This window comes from Ammodytes marinus (assembly GCF_949987685.1).
Source record: "Ammodytes marinus genome assembly, chromosome: 4".
Lineage (NCBI taxonomy): Eukaryota > Metazoa > Chordata > Actinopteri > Uranoscopiformes > Ammodytidae > Ammodytes > Ammodytes marinus.
Window position 1 is genome coordinate 25,250,846 of NC_137233.1, and position 21,510 is coordinate 25,272,355.

At 42.3% G+C, this 21,510-nt stretch overlaps 1 protein-coding gene across 1 annotated transcript in view; it reads right to left on the bottom strand.

Moving 5' to 3' along the window:
• Positions 1 to 21,510, bottom strand: part of slc25a26 (solute carrier family 25 member 26) — a 63,616-nt gene that overhangs the window by 19,460 nt on the left and 22,646 nt on the right. The window contains exon 6 of the mRNA XM_080027058.1: positions 5,549 to 5,593. Coding sequence (XP_079883184.1) covers positions 5,549 to 5,593 — 45 coding nt within the window. The remainder of the gene's footprint in view (positions 1 to 5,548; positions 5,594 to 21,510) is intronic.

Genomic DNA, 21,510 nt, shown 5'->3' on the forward strand with positions numbered 1-21,510 from the left:
ATTCATGACAACATCACAGAGCTGGTGGATACTGGAGACCTTGCGCTCCTCCATCTCCTGTTTTAAGAAGCCCCAAAAATGCTCAATAGGGTTTAGGTCTGGGGACATGATTGGCCAGTCCATAACCTTTACCCTGAGCTTCTTTAGCAAGGCAGTGGTCGTCTTGGAGGTGTGTTTGGGGTCATTATCATGTTGCAGTACTGCCCTGCGGCCCAGTTTATGAAGGGAGGGGATCATGTTCTGCTTCAGTATGTCACAGTACATGTTATCATTCAATGAACTGTAGTTCCCCAGTGCTGGCAGCACTCATGCAGCCCCAGACCATGACACTCCAACCACCATGCTTGACTATAGGCAAGACACACTTGTCTTTGTACTCCTCACCTGGTTGCCACCACACACTCTTGACACCATCTGAACCAAATAAGTTTATCTTGGTCTCATCAGACCACAGGACATGGTTGCAGTGATCCATGTCCGTAGTCTGCTTGTCTTCAGCAAACTGTTTGTGGGCTTTCTTTTGCATCATCTTTAGAATATGCTTCCTTCTGGGACGACAGCCATGCAGACCAGTATGATGCAGAGTGTGGCGTATGGTCTGAGCATTGACAGGTTGACCCCCAACCCCTTCAAGACCTGCAGCAATGCTGGCAGTATTCATACGTCTATTTTCCAAAGCCAACCTCTTGGTATGATGCTGAAAACGTGCACTCAACCTTCTTAAACTGGGCCGCAGGGCAGTATTGCAACATGATAATGACCCTAAACACACCTCCAAGACGACCAATGCCTTGCTAAAGAAGCTCAGGGTAAAGGTTATGGACTGGCCAAGCATGTCTCCAGCCATAAACCCTATTGAGCATCTTTGGGGCTTCTTAAAACGGGAGATGGAGGAGCGCAAGGTCTCTAATATCGACCAACTCTGTGATGTCGTCATGAATGGGTGGAAGAGGATTCCAGTGGGAACCTGTGAAGCTCTGGTGAACTCCATGCCCAAGAGGGTTAAGGTAGTGCTGGAAAATAATGGTGGCCACACAAAGTATTGACACTTTGGGCCCAATTTGGACATTTTTTCTTAGGGGTGTACTCACTTTTGTTGCCTTCAGTTTAGACATTAATGGCTGTGTGTCGAGTTATTTTGAGGCAACAGTAAATTTACACTGTTATACAAGCTGTACACTGACTACTTTACATTATATCAAAGTGTCATTTCTTCAGTGTTGTCCCATGGAAAGATATAATGAAATATTTGAAGAAATGTGAGGGGTGTACTCACTTTTGTGAGATACTGTATCTATATTATAAATCCTTTTTCTGATTGGTTGTATGCAATATTCTAATATTTTGAGATACTGGATTTTTTATTCCATGATCAATCAATCATCCAAAAAAAAGGCCTGACACATTTCACTTTGTGTAATGAACGTTGAAAGTTTCACTTTTTGAATGGACTTTCCATGATATTCTATTTTTTAAATGCACCTGCATACTGCTCACTGTCAACTATTTTATCATAAAACAATGCAGGGACATCAATGATGGATTGGATTGGATTTATATAGCGCTTTTCAAGGCACTCAAAGACGCTTTACAGGGTTCCAGGTTCCATTCATTCACACACAGTCATACTGGGGGTGGTAAACTACCATAGTAGCCACAGCTGCCCTGGGGCAGACTGACGGAAGCGTGGCTGCCATTCAGCGCCTACGGCCCCTCCGACCACCACCTCAAACATACAGCAGTCATACACATTCACACGAGGCAAGGTGGGTGAAGTGTCTTGCCCAAGGACACAACAACCATGACACTCGTCACCACAAGGTTAGTTGGCAGAGAATGCATCTGCTGTATGAAATGAACTGCCCCCTGATTTATGGTTTAAACTAGCAAGGCATTGTGGGAAAATGGGCCGTCTTTTACATTTTTACATCAGTAAATCTGTGTTCGATCTCTGGGTCTACCTCTGAAAGCTGTGGGATGGCATTTAACAGAATGACTTACACCTGCTTTGACAAAGCAGCCCCTTTTCACCCTGGATTGGCGTTTATGCAACTGACTAATCCAAAGTGCCCAGGCTAGACTTTGTCAAGGCTGGCTTTATCAATCATCCTGGATATCTTAATTCCACTTTTATGCAATAGGCCCCTGATGTTTTATTTCCCTCCTTTGAGAACCAACTCTTGGTTTCTTCCTCTCTCCCCGACTAGTTTCAGCAAAGCGATGCGGAGACTGACAACGCAAGGTTAGCCTTTGTCTGAAATGCATGTGGACAGCTGGGGCCGCCTCGGGCGCCGCAAGGTATGATTACTTCTCAGGGAGAGCAATTGAGCAACAGCATGGAGTGATTACTAATATTTTCTTTGTCCATTCTCTCTCCCCCCTGTGAATTTAATCTGTTGCATGTTATCTCACTCTCCTCCTATCTCACACACATGTGGGGACACATAAAAAAAAAGAAAAAACGTGTGCGTGCTCAACACATGCAAACACAAACATGCAAACACACAGAACAATACGTGAGGAGCGGAACTGGCAGACAGTCGCGCACAAGAACAGGATGTGTCATGTGTATTCCATTAGAGGGCCGATTAAAAAGGAGATTTTTGTTTTCCACATCAAAAGGGCCTCGCGCTGGGGGAGCCCTATCTGTCTCTTTCCCTCCCTTCATCCCTTTCCTCTGTCTTTCATGAATAAATAATATGGGGGTAAACCTGGGAAAACAAACTCTTTCACCTTTGATCCCTGGTGTCAGGGTCGGAGTTTTGCACCTGGACGACTTCCCAACAGGAAAGAGCTGGTGGGCCCGTGTGCATGATGTGAGTGCGTCAGGATGTGACGTCACATGTGTGTGTGTGTGTGTGTGTGTTAGGGTTGGGCGATAATATGGTAATAACAGGGTATTTAAAAATAGCAAAGGTATTCCTTTAATTACCGTCATGAAAAAAATTGTGCCGTGAAATGTGCCCATGTTTCTAACAATGCCTTTAGAGTGTGTGTGTGTGTGTGTGTGTGTGTCTAGCAGCAGCACCAAGGCCTGTGTGTGGTTGAAGATGCTATAAAAGTGATGACAGAACTCCCGTTAATGATGTAGGCTTCATTTGTCAAATAAAGAATGAAAAAGCTTTTTAGACACACAAGAGTCACTTAACAGCCTCTTCTCAAAAGGGATAATTGGAAAGAAATTATGGCGAACACTGCTTCATTGTGAACAGCATCTTAATACAGTTTAAATCACTTATTCGTGATTAGTTCAATGTAATCTTGTAAAATGAAGCGTTAGCCGATAAACTTGTACAAATAGGCTACAGCCGATGTAAAAATAGCCTAACAGTAATACCGTGAACGGGGGTATGATTTGGGGAAGGTTTAAATAAACAATGTAATACCGCCCAACCCTAGTGTGTGTGTGTGTGTGTGTGTGTGTGTGTGTGTGTGTGTGTGTGTGTGTTTGTAATCTTGAGTACCAGTAGCCTATGTTCATGAGGAGACAGCATCTTGAAGTGCGTCTCCTTGCTATGATTTGAGTTCAACACACATAAAAAGACGGCATTGCGTTGGAGTGACATCATGTCTTTCGGGCGAGAGAGGCGGACAGTCCAACATTCCGTCAAAGTTAGGAGCTTGACGGCTTGAGCTAAGACGAACAATACACTGTGCTTCTCCTCGGTTTGATTTGAGTTCCCATCATGCCTTTGTCCATTTATGTTGTGGCTTTTCTTGGTGTTCAGTCGTAACCTAAAAGTGTTACACCCTCCTGTTCTGCCAATGTTATGTTTCGAGTTCCGAACATATTCAGAGCCTAATTCTACAGTTGCTGTTGGGAAAAACCAACGCAGTGAAAACCACAATATTGTGAAATGAATCTGTGAAAGAAAAGTGAAGAAACTTTCCCGTTACACGATGAATTGATCAAATTCCCTGAAATCTCCTAGCCTCTCCACGATATTCCCAGAAATCCAAGGAGCAGTGGAACTTAATAAACTCTACGAAAGGATTTGTCTGCTTACTCATCTTCCAACGGGCCTACAGCAGTTGCTTTTTCTCCCTTTTCCTCACTGACACAGCTGTGCTGGCTCGGTGTGAAATAAGTTGGGAAAAAAAAAGTCCATAACGCAGCACATTACCATCCCACAGAGCAGATGGGAGATGGTGCCACACACACACTCTCTCAATTTCCCTCACTCTGGCATTTTTCAAAACTAAAACTCTTGGTTATGAAAGCCTCTGAACATCTTGGTGGTCAGTGTAAAGAAATGGCCAGTAAAAACTAGTTTGGTTGCAGCCAGTAATATTTTTTTTTTCTCTTTTCCCTTCACGACTGGTCAGCGAGTGTCTGCCATTGTAACAGCGGAGACGGCTCATTAGCTATTCAGAGCAGCATGTTAATACAGATGAGGAGAGGATGGGAGAGGAGAGGAGGTCCAGATTTCAGCCGCTCAGCCTCTCCGCCAACGGACGTTTCCAGATGGCCTGGAGTGAGAGGGCCTTTGACTGAGGGACAAAGAGACACTTGTGAACGACAAAAATCTAACTCTCGCAAATGCACAGACCCACACATACGTACACACACACACACACACACACACACACACACACACACACACACACACACACACACACACACACACACACACACACAGCTGTGCACCGTATTGTTCGTCTTAGCTCAAGCCGTTAGCTCCTAACTTTGACGGAATGTTCGACTGTCCGCCTCTCGCGCCCCTTGAGACATGATGTCACGCCAACAAAATGCCGTCTTTTTCAAAGATAAAATAGCCTTTTTATGTGTTTCGGAGTGGCCACATGCACAGTGAAAAGAGAGAGAGAGAGAGAGAGAGAGAGAGAGAGAGAGAGAGAGAGAAAGCAAAGGAGAGAGGAGTGAAGCATAGAGGCCCAAATAAACCAAATAAACTGGGCAATAAAGTCCTGTTTTCGCCTGCAAACAGGATACAGGGGGAATGCAGAGGGTGGGAGCCCGCTGTAAATGTGTCAGAGCGTAAAGCACACCATTATAATTTTACTATGGGGTTATCATTGAGAATAATTACTGTTATTAATGGTACTTATAAGGAGGAGAGTGGGGGGATTCAAATAGATAGATAATAAAAGAAACAGGGATATAAAGGTGGTGTCAGCCATTCTGTTGTCCAAATAATTTTTTTGTCAAAATCTGTGATAGATAGATAGATAGATAGATAGATAGATAGATAGATAGATAGATAGATAGATAGATAGATAGATAGATAGATAGATAGATAGATAGATAGATAGATAGATAGATAGATAGATAGATAGATAGATAGATAGATAGATAGATAGATAGATAGATAGATAGATAGATAGATAGATAGATAGATAGATGGATAGATGGATAGATGGATAGATGGATAGATGGATAGATGGATAGATGGATAGATGGATAGATAGATATTCACTAAATCTGACAAAAAGTGATTTTGACAACAAGCGTTCTCATGAATCACTCACTCCACCTTTAAGTCCATTTGACAAACATTTGTGGCAAAAGCTGTGATGATACAGTACATACCTTTAAATATTCCCAAAGTGGAAACTGCACCAGCGAGAATGGGATCTGGAAAGAGAAAGAGAAAGAGTTACAAACATTAGGGGTTATCTCATAAGCGTTCTCTCCTGCAATCCCCTGCACTTGTCATCATCCCTGTCACCTTTCTCCCCCTCTGCCTGACTGCTCCCTTGTTCCTTCTCACTGCTGATGATTAATGAATGAGACTGGCTGTGGTCTGGCAGTCCTGAATGGATGGATGGATGGATGGATGGATGAGGATTGGAAGTAGCAAATTTGGAAAGAGGAATAGAGGGAGGGAGAAAGGGCTGCAAAGTGATGGTTGGAGTGCGAGTGTTAACACTGGAAAGGCTAAATCGCCTCAGGCAGGAAGCTACGGCGGGAGGAAATCGGTGGCAGTGCCAAGACAAGGGGCAAATGGGGCAAATGACACACACAGTCAGACCACCCAGACACACACACACACACGCACACAGGAAAGGGCATACTTTATATAAATATACAAGCAGAAAAGCAAAAACACAAACTCACACAAACACGTATATTATCTTATTTATTCAGACACACACACATACACACACACACACACACACACACACACACACACACACACACACACACACACACACACACACACACACACACACACACACACACACACACACACACACACACACACACACACACACACACACACACACACACACACACACACACACACATACACACACACACACACACACACACACACACGCACACACACGTGTATCCTGTCATCTTGCGCTGCATGGAATGGCAGTGCGGAACAGGAAGGAAAGAGAGAGGGGAACAAAAACACAACCAAAGAGAGAAATAAATAAAGTGACAGTGAGGAGTGTCATCAACAGGCTTTGATCATTCATCCATCTGCCCCGCTTCCTCCTCCAACGTGCTCCACAAGAATATGTTAGCAAGTGGCTAAAAGCTGGACCCAACCAACTGTGAGTCAGCCAGAGCAAGAAGACAAAATACACAGACTGTGTTTATGCCACTTAATGAGCTTATTAAGCACTCAGTCCAAATGAACTGACCTCATATAAACACTCAATCTCAAGTAGATTCACTGAAAGGGTATCTGATGCATCTGTCCTCTTGAGAGCTGGATATAAAGCTGTGTATGGTGGTTAGAATGACTTGAGGTTTTGTTAAAAGGTCATTTTAAGAATAAAATTAAGGACATGTCAAAACAAGTGTTAAATCAGCTGTGTATATAACATGATAGTGAGTGATTAACAAAGAACTGATGACAAACTGTATAGTATAATATGAGAACAATAGAGATATGTATAAAGAAATCATCCGTCAGCATCTGATAAACAACATTATAACAACAAATTATTTTTTTAAGTTATGACTTTTTGTTCTTGTAGAACAAGTTATACTGTCTGGGAGTCAATTCAATTCAAGGAGGCGTTGTTGGCATGGGAAAGAAGAGGTAACTTTGCCAAAACAAATTAAGCAAAAAAATTAAATAAATGTTCAGACACAGGAGATTTATAAAAGTCTCTGGAGCCACAAAGAAAGCCTCCGTCTCACACAGAAATTCCAGTTCTCACATATAGAGATAAAAACACTAAAACAAGTATAACATTTTTTTAATTTAAATTTAAAATAAATCCAGTGAAATGCAATTTACCATGATAACAATGGCAAATAGGAATGCCTATTTATTTATTTATTTATTTTCCAAAGTCCTTCCAGCTTCTCGTTTTTCTTTCCGACGGCCGTCTTATAAAATGGTCTTAAATATGCATGGCTGCATACATGATGTAATGCTTTAGCTGATAGTGTTACTCTCAATTCAGACATAGCTGAAACTTGGCTTCCACTCATGTTCCTGTACTCAACAGGTATTTTTCTAACGCAACCTGGCCCCACATAGTAATGCAGTTTGTAAATAACATACCCCTCTTCTTTGATAAATACTGCATACAGAAATAAAAATAGAATGATTTTGATTTCATTTTACATTCAATTATTACGGTACTTTTTTATGGACAGCTCAGTCAAATATTGTATTGTTGCCTGAAAAAGCAGAAATGCTCCAGTGGAAACTCTTCGTACCCATCTGGTCTGTCGGGCAGACAGAAGCAAATTCCCCTCGGTCCTTGGAGATAATCTAAAAAACTTTATTTGACGTAGGTCTGGTATCCAGCCCCCTGAATCTGGACTGTTATATGATGAAGAGAGAGAGAGAGAGAGAGAGAGAGAGAGAGAGAGAGAGAGAGAGAGAGAGAGAGAGAGAGAGAGAGAGCAGTCCTCTGTTTTCCAACTGTAGAGATGAGAGAGCTTTCTAAAGGAATAAAAATGCACCTATCTTTTATTACCACCCCGATGGGTTTTTCTTTTTTTTCTTTCCCCAGGACAGGACTACATGGTGCAAAAGTTGCTCACACAAAGTTAAAAAGGGACAAAAATCATCATTTAATCTCAAATAAATATAGATGGAATCGTTTAAAGGTGCACTCTGCAGTTTCGGAGGAGGGGGGTTTGTTAACATTTTGCAGAGCTTGCAGTTAGTTCACAATATATATTTACTCTCCATGTAATTCTTAGTATTGAATAATGCTATCATCATAAATCAAAACTAAATTATCTTGAGGAACCTGGAACTAAACATAAGACTAGAATATGTTTGTCAACCAAACTTTGAGCCCTGCTGCTGTAAACAACAACAACAACAACAACAACAACAACAACAGTGAAACAGTAACTTTTCAGGAAGCTTTCTAACTTCAAACAGTGTTCCAGGGATCACATTTTTCAGTGAGGAAAGTTTGTTTATTCCATTTAAAAAAAATATACCTTAGAATATGTTCACTTCTCTGACTCACCCAAAGTTACATGGTGTACCTTTAAGCTAAAACACTGACTATATTTTGCTCATCATTTGCGTAATTCTAACCTTTGTGGTACAAGCTGTTTTCCGACCCTTAAGGTCTCTTCAGTAATGTTTCACAGTATTTACAGAAGTTTCATCATATTAAATCAGCCTGAGCACGTAGCTGACAGAAATAAAGTAAAAGAAAGTTAATAAAATGGTCCTTTCACTTTTTAAACGAGTGTAGATGAAGAGAGAAAGAGAAGGACAGATGTGTTCTGCAGAGGATCTGGAAAGACTGATCCACCAACGATTTATGACCTGCTTTGACACCCTTGGCACGCGGTATGTGTGTGTGTGTGTGTGTGTGTGTGTGTGTGTGTGTGTGTGTGTGTGTGTGTGTGTGTGTGTTGCCGGGCAGAGATGGAACGTCTGAAAAACCACATGCGGTCTGATTAAAATTGATAAGCCATTTATAGTTAAGGGAGGGCCGAGGGCACGCACGCATACACACATGCACACCACACACACACACAAAAACATGTGTGAACCTGAGTAAATGGGGCATCTCTCATAACCCAACTATGTGCGATTGTTTATTTGAGTTTTTAAAATCAAATATACAGGGTGGAGAATATGTTACTTATTACTGCAGCAGTGTTATATTTTCCAGTTCTAAAATGATTTCTACTCATGTAACAGCTCAACAAGCTGCAACCATTGCAAAACATTAACCCCATGTTGGTGTTGTAGCGATGGAAGGAGGCGGCAGACGTAATAAATCTCTCAAATGAATCAGAAAATGGCGCGTGGTACAGGTAAACTGCCTCTCACTCTTTCTCTTTTTTTCTTCCTTAGACCAGTGCAATATCACACTGTTACCATCCCAATCAACCTAACCTGAAGTAGCCTCAAGTGCTTTTCATATTCTGTTTGGCTGAGGAATGCATGCAATGTGTTCTCCCGCTGTGGAATCAATTTCCACCGCAAACTGAAATCCCTTTGTCACTGCTCTGACTTGCACTGAAAACACACCAGCAAAGATTTCTCAAAACAGCCCGGGGCTTGTTTCTTCTGCCGTTTGCTGCTGTTGTGTTTCCAGGGCGGGGGTAACCTTGGAGATGAAACCTGTGCATCACCATTGCACCTGACAAGACAGAATGTTGCTCCTATCCTTCCTGTGCCTGTATATGTTTTGAGTATAAGGAAACATGCAAAGCCTCCCACAGCACACAGGGAACGCAAGGTCATTCTATGGAGGAGCCATTTCAATAACGTCACTGTAATTATCCAATGCACACACACACAGAATCAGAGGGTGTGGGAACTGACATGTTATGTTGTTGGTATCTCTCTGCAATATTGGAGATCTGAAAGTCAGTTCCAGAAGAATTATGTGTGACAGATATTATTCAAGTATGGTGAACCTCCCACCGCCACCTCCAACTGTGCTGCTGATAAAAGATAAGCAAAAGATGGCTGTCTTCCTCGACCAAGGTAGCCTGGTAACGGCCACCTACATACTTCCGCTCAATTTTAATTTCCCTTCAGTATCAGTCTGGGCCTGCAGTATATTAGTGGGTTTTCTCTGGCAGATTATTGCCGGTCCAATCAGCGAACAGAGGGAGTGGCTGAGAACAATGACGTTGAGGTCGCGCGCCAGTTTCAGTTGTAGTCAGAAGCCGGCGCATGATATACGTCTCTACCAAACGTTATGCGATTGGCTGGCAGATCCAGAGTGGCACTGGGCAGATCCAATACTTTTAAAGTTCAACAGACACCCGCCTTCAAGCGAGGTAACGTTTGTCAATTGAGCGATTCCAAACCTTCTGTACAAATGAAATGAAGTACGATGGTCTGGTAGGACCAGCCTACGACCAAGGGAGATAATGATCATGAACATAATCTATCCAAAGAAAAAGAAGAGGCCATGTCACGTGTGTCCAACCCGCCTTGCCATCTTCTCTATTTGAATTATTTTGCATAATTATTTTTTTTTAATTTTATTTTGGGGCATTTTTTACTTTATTAGACAGATTTGGAGAGAGAGTTGAACTGGGGCAAAGAGGGGAAGACATACAGAGAACTGAGGCGTGGCCTGAGCCACTAGGGGAACGCTCTAACCACTACACCACGAGCACCCCCCAATCCTGGTATCTCTTCATTATTTTCCTTTTTAATATATATAATTCTACAGATCTTGAGATATGTTGTTCTTCCTATCATAGTTTGGGTGTTTTTTAAACCAATTGTTGATTCAAGATGCTTTTGTTTCTTCTGTAACACTTGCTCACACATAATGTTATTTAAATCTGCATTTACCCTGTTGTTATGGCCAGTTGTGGCATCAGACAAAACATACTTTAACTTTCAAATAAACAGTTATTTCACTCTTAAAATGTATTTTTTTTATACTTGGGACTGAAAGTGTAAACACATTTTTTACAAACAGTATTCCATCCTTACAATGAGACACATTTTAAAGTGTGCTGTGACATAATTTATTTATCATTGAGGCACAGTGCGTTTTAAGTGACTATCAAGAAAAATATACAATTCTAAGGGGGGGCGCTCGTGGTGTAGTGGTTAGAGTGCCCGCCCATAGAGGGTCATTCCTCAAAAGCAGCAGACCACAGGTTAGAAAACGGCCAGTGGTTGTTCTCTGCATGTCAATCCCCTCTCTGTGCCCCTTTCACCTCTGTCCCTCCAAACTATAACAAATAAAGCATACAAAGAGGCCAAAAAATTATCTTTAAAAAGAGAAAATATACAAATCCTTAGCGTTGATAAGAAACATGCATCATGCAGTTCCACTGTTCTCCTGTGCAGCTTGTGAGGGGCTCAGTGTGTTGCTTGAGGACACAGTATGGGACCACATGGTTGTAACTGGTTGCAGGTGCCGGAACTTGAAGTCAAAAGGGGACATTTTCTCCAGCCATTGGACCAGCACCGAACCAACCTCATGGTTTTAATATTCTAGAGTTACAGACAGAGTTCTGCCAGTGTGTTGAGGCCACACTGAGACCTGAGCTAGGTCAAGGTAGGATAGCACACAGCCATGCAGACAGCCAGGGCCGTGCTACGCTAGGCTAGCACTAAGTCAGCAAGGCTTAATAAAATCCACACTGCGCCATGGTGCTAACGGCTGTCTCTTCCTCTTACTCATCCACCAGCCTGACTTGTATAATGCCCCAGCTACCATGGCCTATTCACTGTGCGTGTGCGTGTGTGTGTGTGTGAGAGAGAGATCTGTGTGTGTATGTAATGGCAACTCAATCCAGGGTCGTTATGTTAAACCTAAAAAACAGACTGGACTAAATAAATGCCAGTAAAAAACAATTTAAGAGAGATGTCAGTCAGCATCCTCAGTACTCCCTCTCATTATTTATCATCTAAATGTTCACCTGCAAGATGAATAGGAGCAGGCCTGTTTTGATCTTGTTTCAGTGTATCATTTCACGCAGACTAAATGTGTAGCTTTTAACTGTTTAAATGAACGGTTAGTGGGAGGAAAACACTACCCTGAAGGCAGAGCCGCAGTAATGTTTATGTCCGCTGCGCTGAACAGAAGACTGAGGTTTTCCTCCGCCTGCCAAAACTTTACTAGCTCACTCAATTTCCAGCTTGAGCCAATCAGTGTGCTTCCATGGGCCATGTGAGCGCTAACCAAATCATGACAATAACCGGAGAGACAAACACACACCCAGGGCATTTAACACGCTGTTGAGGTTCTGCAAACATGATTTTTCACTTGACATAAAAATCCTGACACAAAAAAAAACACACACACTCTCAAGTAAGAGGCATATGGGAAAAAAAGAGGGTTGTTTTTTCTTATACTTTGGCAGTCTTTAGTCATACAGGGGACCCATATTATGTTGAAAAACCATGAAAAAGAAGGGGAACTTTAATAAGGTAATGAATATAATCACAATCTGCAGCCCACCATTTCTCTCTCATCCAACACTAACTAGATAATGTGTGCATAGCACAATATCTCGAATAAGCGAAACATGGTTTGTCCAATTAGACATCGCCCAGCACTCAGTAAATTGGTTTAAGAGTAACCTTTTACCACGTGACCTGACCCCGGATAAGTGGATGAAGATGGAGATGAGATGATTTACCTTTTTAACTCGTTTCAACCTGGAATAAAGCTTTGTTGAAATGATTTATCGATCCTTAGATAAATCTTTTTGTTCACACTATCGTCTGGGCCTTTCTAGTGTCTAGCCCTTTAATTCCTGGCCCACATCTGGCTGTCCTCTGAACTATTTCTTCATCTTGACTGCCTGCATCAAAGCTCCAAGCCATTCTTCTCTCTCCACCTACCAATCTTCTTTAGATGTTGCTGTGCTGGCCTTGCTTACACTCCAGAGCTAATAGCAAGGATCACAACTGATCACCTCTGGGGTTAAAGATATATTCCCAATTGCATATCTCACTCTTTCTTTTTTTCAGAAGACCATGCCAAAGTAATGGCTCTCTGCAACTTGGCCACAAAGTAAAGCCTGTGCTCCAGGAGCTCAGCAGCATCTGCTCCCAAAGCCCACAAACATCTGTGTCATCCAGCTGGCCTCCAGGGACCTGATTCCACTGCTGGGAAACACATGACCGGCTCTCACACAGGCAGGCTTGCTATCATGTGCGTGTACCATTTTTGTATGAATATGTCGACGCGCTATTTCCGCTGCATGGTGTGTGTGTGTGTGTGCGTGTGTATCTGTCTGTATGTCTCTCTCTCTGACAAGCAGCATTTTGTGTTTGCTGGCTGGCACAGTTTGTCATTGATCAAAGGTGACAGTGCCACTTGCTGTGACTGTCAGGTACTATATTACAGGAATATGGAGATCGCGTCTGCAGTGTCACTCTACTGACAGTGCTCCAGTGTGTGTGTGTGTATGTGTGTGTGTGTGTGTGTGTGTGTGTGTGTGTGTGTGTGTGTGTGTGTGTGTGTGTGTGTGTGTGTGTGTGTGTGTGTATGTATGTATACGTCCTTGCCAACTGTATTAGCGCTAACTGTATTAGTATTCAGAGAGGCTCTGGGCTGTCACAGGTCCTTAGGCACTCAGCGGAGGGCAGGAAAAACACATGTCAAAATATATTCTCATTGAGCCTGATTGCAGGGAAAGCCAGTTGGCCGCAATTTGACAAATGACTTTTAATAGGTCATACTGCAGCCTCTGCATACTGATGAGTGTTTAAAAAGGACAGCAAAGGGGGAGTAAGGAAGATGGATATTAAAATGGAGAGACAAGCGAACAGATGTGTAGATGGCCAAACCAACAGATGAGGCATTATTCATCTTTTCCAGCAGTGCCTCAGCCCTAAATGTTTGCAGGATGCCGACTTTAAAGCATTTACCTTCTGCTACTGTGGAATGGCTCTCCAAAACCAAACTTCTCTGGAAACCAAAAGTCACATGACTCGCCAACAAAATGTAACAAGTAATCTCAGCATGTATGGTTGCATTAAGAGTAGACTACACATTCCACTTAACATTAACAGTGCACTTGGGACTTTTATACTATGGCCAAAAAAAGATCATGATGGTTGGCAGCAAGAGCAACAACAACAGGAAAACTTCAACAAATATCTCGTCAGTGGTTTAACCACAGTTGTAGAGTCTAAACTGCTGATAAACATGACTTCAACTTGACATTATATGTTAACAGAAAATCCTTGTGGGGATTCCGACCAAGAACAGCATTATAACAGTGCAGGGATTGCGTGGTGGGGATGTTTTGTGTCTGGTAATGGGCAATGAGGTACAATCCAGTCCTGCTGGAGTAATATATTCACGTGTTTAAAAGGCTTATTATTAGACACCAGCAACAGTGTGTAATACACAGGAATCTATGGAAATGTATCGCAGCGTGAATTATTTTAACTTGGGGATAGAAGAAAAGTCAGAAATGTGAGGGTCTCTTTTCACAACAATAGGGTACAAGCTGTCTGTGTGTTCGCTAGGAATTGGAATTGGAAGGTAATAAGGTTAGAATTATTTGCACTTATAATTATTATCCTGTTAGAGGTATCAGTCTTGTGGACACTAGAGAGCCGCAATTTAGTTTAATCCTGATGGTAATCTAGATATAAAGGCTCTCACCTTTCAAATAATGATAAAACAAAAAGTATTTCTGTCAAAACTCCCATCATAGCATATGCTTTGAAAATATAGCACAGGCTTAAATGACATTGTTTGCTGTCAATTCCCTCCCTCCCAGATTTGACTGCTTTCTTATGAAATCCCAGACACAAACAATTCAGTATCCAGAAATCCACTACCTTCATCTCACTAACTCAGTCAAGACACTGTGGTGCAATGTTGAACCCAACAACTGGCGCACACTTGCAACTCATTCTTGCTCTGTTCTTGCCACCAGATGTGGAGCAAATGAGCAAAAAAGAGCAAAATGATTCATGAGCCAGAAAAGTCTGCTGGATCCCTCTGTTAGTATTTGATACCAAGTGACCATGCCAAATACAATTGGCAAACCCTGGTGGATTTGGAATCTACCAAATGTACCATTTCAAATGAGACCATATGTACCCCCTCTCAAATTCAATTGATTTGCAGAATAAAATCAACAGTGGCTCCTTTTACAATGTTCAATTAGTCTTGTGAAGAAATTGTGAGTCACTAAAAGAGGTTCAGGTTGAAATTAGAGCAGTGCAGTTAAGCGGTTGTTTGTTTATTCAGAGCCCTTTTCAACTCCATCACAATCTACCAAGATCTCAACATTTGACTGTCTTTTTTGGGGTAAGGATGGGGAAAGAGAGGAGAGGAGAGGAGAGGAGAAGAGAAGAGAAGAGAAGAGAAGAGAAGAGAAGAGAAGAGAAGAGAAGAGAAGAGAAGAGAAGAGAAGAGAAGAGAAGAGAAGAGAAGAGAAGAGAAGAGAAGAGAAGAGAAGAGAAAGCAGATGGGAGTCAGATGTTGAAGAGATCAACAGCCGCCTGATTCAAAATGAGGAATCACTATGGGCCATGTGAAGACCAAAAGACACACACACATAAAGAAAAGAAAATCACACAGACTGGCCAGGCGGAGAAAAGCCCAGAGTCTAAGTCCACATTTATTACCTGCTAATGCAACAGGACTGAAGCTGGATTCCCTTTGCCAAAGCCATACAAGCACACACGCGCATACACACATGCACACACACGCACAAATGCACACACACACGTGAGCGCACACACACACACACACACACACAGACACACACCACATTCCATCTGTCACGGACGTATGACGAGGAAGCGACTGCAGTGACACGCTGATAACAAACATACACAGATCAGATTTGAATATGTTGAAAGTTGATAAAGTCATTAATCATGGCTGCGAGGCAGACAGTGGCTGACACTTCTATAGGTTCCTAACATGCCAAGTGTTATAACCTCTATCTCAGAATGTCACTGAGCGGGAAGAAGACAGACCTGTTTGTCTGTCAGTGGAAGGGCAATCTGGAGGCATACATGGAGGCAAAACACGCAGGAGCAAACACAAACAACCACTAAAAACTGCACAGCTGGTTGCCTGCCAGGCGAGCATAAGCACATACAAACACACACACATGCGTGTTGCTGGTTAGTGCTACTCTAATGAAGTATGACAGATGTGCGATAAGGATGCATGTTGCAATACCGTGAGCTCTGGGTAAACTGTGAGTGGGGGGGGGGGGGGGCGGCAATTATTCACCTAAAATAACTCCAGCTGGACTGTTCTCCAAATGCCAGCCCAAGCTATTTCAGGGAATGGAAATACAGCTATTTCACCATTGATTTGTCTCATGATACGGCAATTAAAAAAAAAATCCCCTTTCAAGTTATTTTCAACATTATAACAAAGTCTAGAGCTGCCGGTTGAAGATGTATTATAGATCTATTATTGCATGCAACATTTGTATGTCAATGCAAATGCTATGATTTTAATGGGAATATGTATAGAAAAAATTTACTTACATATATGATAAACTCTAAAACTACAGAAAAAAACGTGTTCATAATAGTAATTGTGAAATAAATTTGAAATTATAAACTGCCTTTATTTTATTGTATTTCTTAATGTATTGTTTACTGTTTTATTGTTGTCCTTTTTCTTTACACAATCATACATACTATCAGGTTTTATCATCATAATATGGTTCCTTTGAAAGTTCAAAAATGATAAAATCGACAATTGCCTTCTAGCTGTTTTACCAACAATAGTTTATGTAGTAGTGTAATGAATACCAAGTGTAATATAGTCTGAAATAATATATATTTTCATCGTACCTGCTTTTATATTAACATATGGGATGTTCATTTTTTCCCCTTTAGGGGCAGCTCTATGTTATGCTTCTGAACACTGGTCTGAGCTAATGTCACACCTACAGTAGTTACTGCTGTGATGACACGTTACACCCGGCAGTGACGCAGCAAGAAAAACCTGGCTAAACATAGGTGCACAGGAGGAATTTGTATAGCCCAATAAGCGAGGCAGAAAGAGAGAGAGAGTGTGTGTGTGTGTGTGTGTGTGTGTGTGTGTGTGTGCCTGTGTGTGTGTGTGTGTGTGTGTGTGTGTGTGTGTGTGTGTGTGTGTGTGTGTATGGCACCTAAGTACCCCTCAGGGACAGAGGGGTTCAGGGCCTTTTAAATAAATAAACAAACAAATAAATGAAGTCAATCGATAGAGGGAGCCTGATCTGTCACTGCGGGCCTGTGTTTGGCCTCTCACTTCATAAGAGTCCTGGGGGAGAGAGAGAGGAGGGAGGGGGAAACTGAGAGTGCCAGAGAGAGAGAGACAGAGAGAAGGTTGGATTACTTCTGCCTTGGTCTAGAGCTGGTTAGAGGAAGCCAAGGCCTGCTTTCCCTATAACAGAAAACAGACCCCCATAGGCTGTCTCAGTTTAAAAACACACACACACACACACACACACACACACACACACACACACACACACACACACACACCTGTCTTTACACTCCCCTGAGGCCCACATATGCCTATCCACCTAAGGCCATAACACATAGAATACACAACTCCCTCTGTGCTCAGGACAGTAGTTCCTTAAAATGTGAATTTGTCACAGAGCATAGGGAGCGCTGGAGGCCATGCAGGTTGTGTGTGTACATCCTGCAGCACATACAGTGTATAACTATGAGGAGTGTTCCGCCTTAAGCGACTAGCAATCACTCATCCCAAACTTTCCAGCTCCCCGGTTGCTGTAAAAAAAACTAGCGCAAGAGTGAGTGCACTTGCTGAAGAATTCCAACTGACAGATTTTGAATGCCAAGGGCAGCGCAAAATGTGTGTGTGTGTGTGTGTGTGTGTGTGTGTGTGTGTGTGTGTGTGTGTGTGTGTGTGTGTGTGTGTGTGTGTGTGTGTGTGTGTGTTTAAACAAGCCAAACTAGGGAGAGGTTTTGAGCGCCGGGCAAATATCCCGCGAGCAAATCAAATCGCAGCTTGGCCCCGGTTTCCCATGCAGAGCCCGGCGAATGTCGGCGCAGGCCAGTAATATTCCCCGACAAATTAAGACTTGTTCTGAGGTGGAGAGAGGGGGAGCAGGAGGGAGGGAGAGAGGGAGAGAGAGAGAGAGAGAGAGAGAGAGAGAGAGAGGGAGAAGAGGTAGTGGTGGTATTGGTGGTGGAGGTGTTGGAGGAGAAACAGAGCGCTGGCAAAGTGTCAAGAGAGCAATTCCATAGACATGAGAGAAATGCTTCCAAGAAACTCTCTGCATAATATTTATGTTGTGCTGGAGATTTATTTTCTTCCTCCTCCCACCTGTGTGTGTGCGCAGCTTGTTGTTTCAAAATGGACACCTGATACAGCAGAACAGGCAAAGGCACAAAGGGAAAAATTACCAGCTTCCTTATCACCAGACACCCGACGCTTCTTTTCTTCTCCATAACCTTTAAAGAAGGTATTGTGGAGGACAGACTGCTGATAATTCAACACTGTGCTGAAGCAGGAAAATGCACAATGCTGAACATTATTATTTGGGAGCTAATACTCAGGCATGTGTTATGAATAGGGGTGGTGAGAAAAAAATCCGCTGGTAATGTTGACTTGCCTTAAAATAACATGTATTACAAGCTTCACATTAAAATAGACATACAATGACTATAGATAAGAATGGACTTTAATTTGCTTTCCTGCCATACTTTGCCACAATGCCTCTTAGCACACAGTGGTCTGGAGTAGATCCTGAAATCCTCCTTTGAAACTGAATGGAGCAATCGATTTTGAATCGGAAATCGTTTTGAATCAAGAATTGAATTCGAGGGGGCGCCCTTAGCTCAGTTGGTAGGGCGTCCCCCCCATGGGCCTCGGCCAGCAGCGGACCCGGGTTCGATTCCAGCCCGCAGTCGTTCTCTGCATGTCACTCCCCTCTCTGCCCCATTTCAACTGTGTCTCTACACTATCAATAAAGCATAAAAATGCCCAAAAAAAATCAAAAAGAAAAAAAAATAATTGAATTAAAATCGAATCATGACCCCAATAATCGGAATCGAAATCAAATTGAATCGTGTGATTGTTGGTGTTTGCACACAGGGAAAATATGCTGTGTTTGATATATAATTATTATTGTTTTATTTGTTGTCATACTATTACTAGAATAAGTCTTTCATTGGGTTAAAAACATGACAGCTTGGATGCGTCACGACCACTGACAGATGACATGGATGGCAGAGTGCATATGAGCCAATGACTGGTGCTGTGGTGCGACACAAGATGCCCCGAGGGCCAACCAATTAGCTGCTGACAGGAAGAGAGATGTATGGCCGCCTTAGGATGTGGCTGTGGCTCAGAGTAATATGTGGGAGAGAGACAGAGAGAGAGAGAGAGAGAGAGAGAGAGAGAGAGAGAGAGAGAGAGAGAGAGCAAAAGAGAGAGAGAGCAAAAGAGAGTGGCTTGAGAGAGAATTGTGTGGGAGCTGTGTGCAGCCGTAGCATGGGAAAGGTTGCTGGTTGTTGGAGAGTTGGCCTATAGCTACACAGCTGGTCCAGAGGCTACTGAGCTGAGTATTTCCTAGTTTCTAATGATCCTTGCACTGACTTAGGAATGCACGGTATAATTACAGGGGCTGGAGCTTGAAGGGAAACACCTTATTCAACATGATCTCCATCTCATATTTGGAGTCATGCTGTAATACTGTGCTCTGTTGTTTGGTCAGCGATTCTGGAGAACACTTGTTGCCATAATCACTTTTTGTCTACATCAGTGAACGTCTCTCCTCACAATCCCCTACCTGTCCGTACTGTGTGCGTGCAGAATGAAAATCCAGTGTTAAAGGGGTAGTTCAGGATTTTGGACATAGGGCCTTATTCCCAAGTTAGCCTTGGTGTTCTTTATCATTGGAGACAGTTTTCAACACATTTAATTCAGTCCTTCTAGTTGCAGAGTGCGCTCGTGCTAAGCTAGCGCACGGCATCGGGGGAATACCTAGCCTGCTACTAAAACAGTCTTACCCACTCCACAGTAGGGATGTAACAATATACCGCAAAACGGTCGTTCGCGATATGAAAAGGCCACGAATGTCAACCGTAAGTTTTTTCTTGTTATACCGCGTCACGGTATTACAGGCGAGCGTGCATGGTAAATGCGCTCCGTCATTGTGGAGAGTCTGGTAAGCAACGTTGTCATAAACGTAGCACTCAATCTAACACTGTATGGGCCACACCAACATTGGAAACCAAACAATAACACATTGACACAACATCTTATCACTGAAACATGACTTCTAACTTTAAACTGAACAGTCACGTCTCACGTGGGCCGTTGTTTACACTAGCGCGTGCAGCTTCACAACATTGAGTCACGTAGCAGCAAAGAAGAGAGAGAAAGAGAAAAGGGAGAGATAGAGAAAAAGATCGACTAGCTTACCAGACTGAAGAGAAAGTTGCTCGCGGGTCAATTATATCATTATGAATCCAGGCGAACGTGAGGAAATGAGATTATAAAAAAAAAAAAAAAAAAAAAAAAAAAAAATAGAACAGAATAGAATAGAATCCACCGCCACCGCGCGTTAAATCCCCGGTAAAGTCGGCGAACTTCCGTGAAAGGCAGATGAAGGAAATAAGTCCAAAGATCCTTGATATATTCATCACAACTTCACGTGAACTCAGCAGACAGTAGCTAACAGCATGTTGCGCAATACTATGGAATCCCTACTATGTCAAACTTAGGTGACACTACTTTGGTCAAATGAAGGTGACGTTGCGAAAGTGTGAGGAAGGGAGGGGGAGAGGAGTGCACTGCAAAAACATTGATTTTGAGACTGCAATTTAAGTTAATAACAAATAAAAATCATAAATAAATATTTTACAGAGTTAATTGTGCTTGTCATAATGTAGGCCTAATAAGGTAAAAGCATGGCTTGCAAAAATAGAGTTGATAAGCAAATAAAACATAAATAAATGGGGAAATTATCACACTATTTAAATTATTTTTATTTTATACATACTTTTACAGTTACAGACAAGTGACTAAATTAAGTTTAGATTTAAAATTCCTATTTCAGTTTGAAAAATATAGATGTAAAGCTTCTTTAAAAACAGCAGTAGAGAAGCAGTGTCTTTGTTTTGGTGATAAGTTGTTTAAATCTCTCAGAAATCTCTTCTTCATATTAAGATATAAAAAATCTGAATTATTCTTGCGTTTATGTTTTATTTAAATCAGCGGTACAACATTTAATTTGAGGGGGTAGAAATGAATTCCGCGCTTAATATCGTATCGTGATATCGTGATATCAATCACAATATCGTATCGTATCGTATCGTACCCAAAATTTCATATCGTTACATCCCTACTCCACAGTACCCCCGAGGCCAATCAATTATAACGCCAGACTATCGATGTAAATGTCTGTGTTGATAGACTAATTTTAGAAATAAAACCAACCTCGCATATTGCATTTTGAGGGACTTTATTCCTTGTAGGCTGCGGCAGCGGCGGACTAATACCTAGGTTACAGGCTCTATAATAGTTTGTTTACCTGCTGCTGCCCGTACCTGTACGAGCCGGAATACACTGATGAAGAATTGAGAGGGATGCTCAAAGGGCAGAAAGAGAAAGAGCGTCTGTAGAGACAGCCCCCGCTGGAGCTGCAGCAGAGAACCG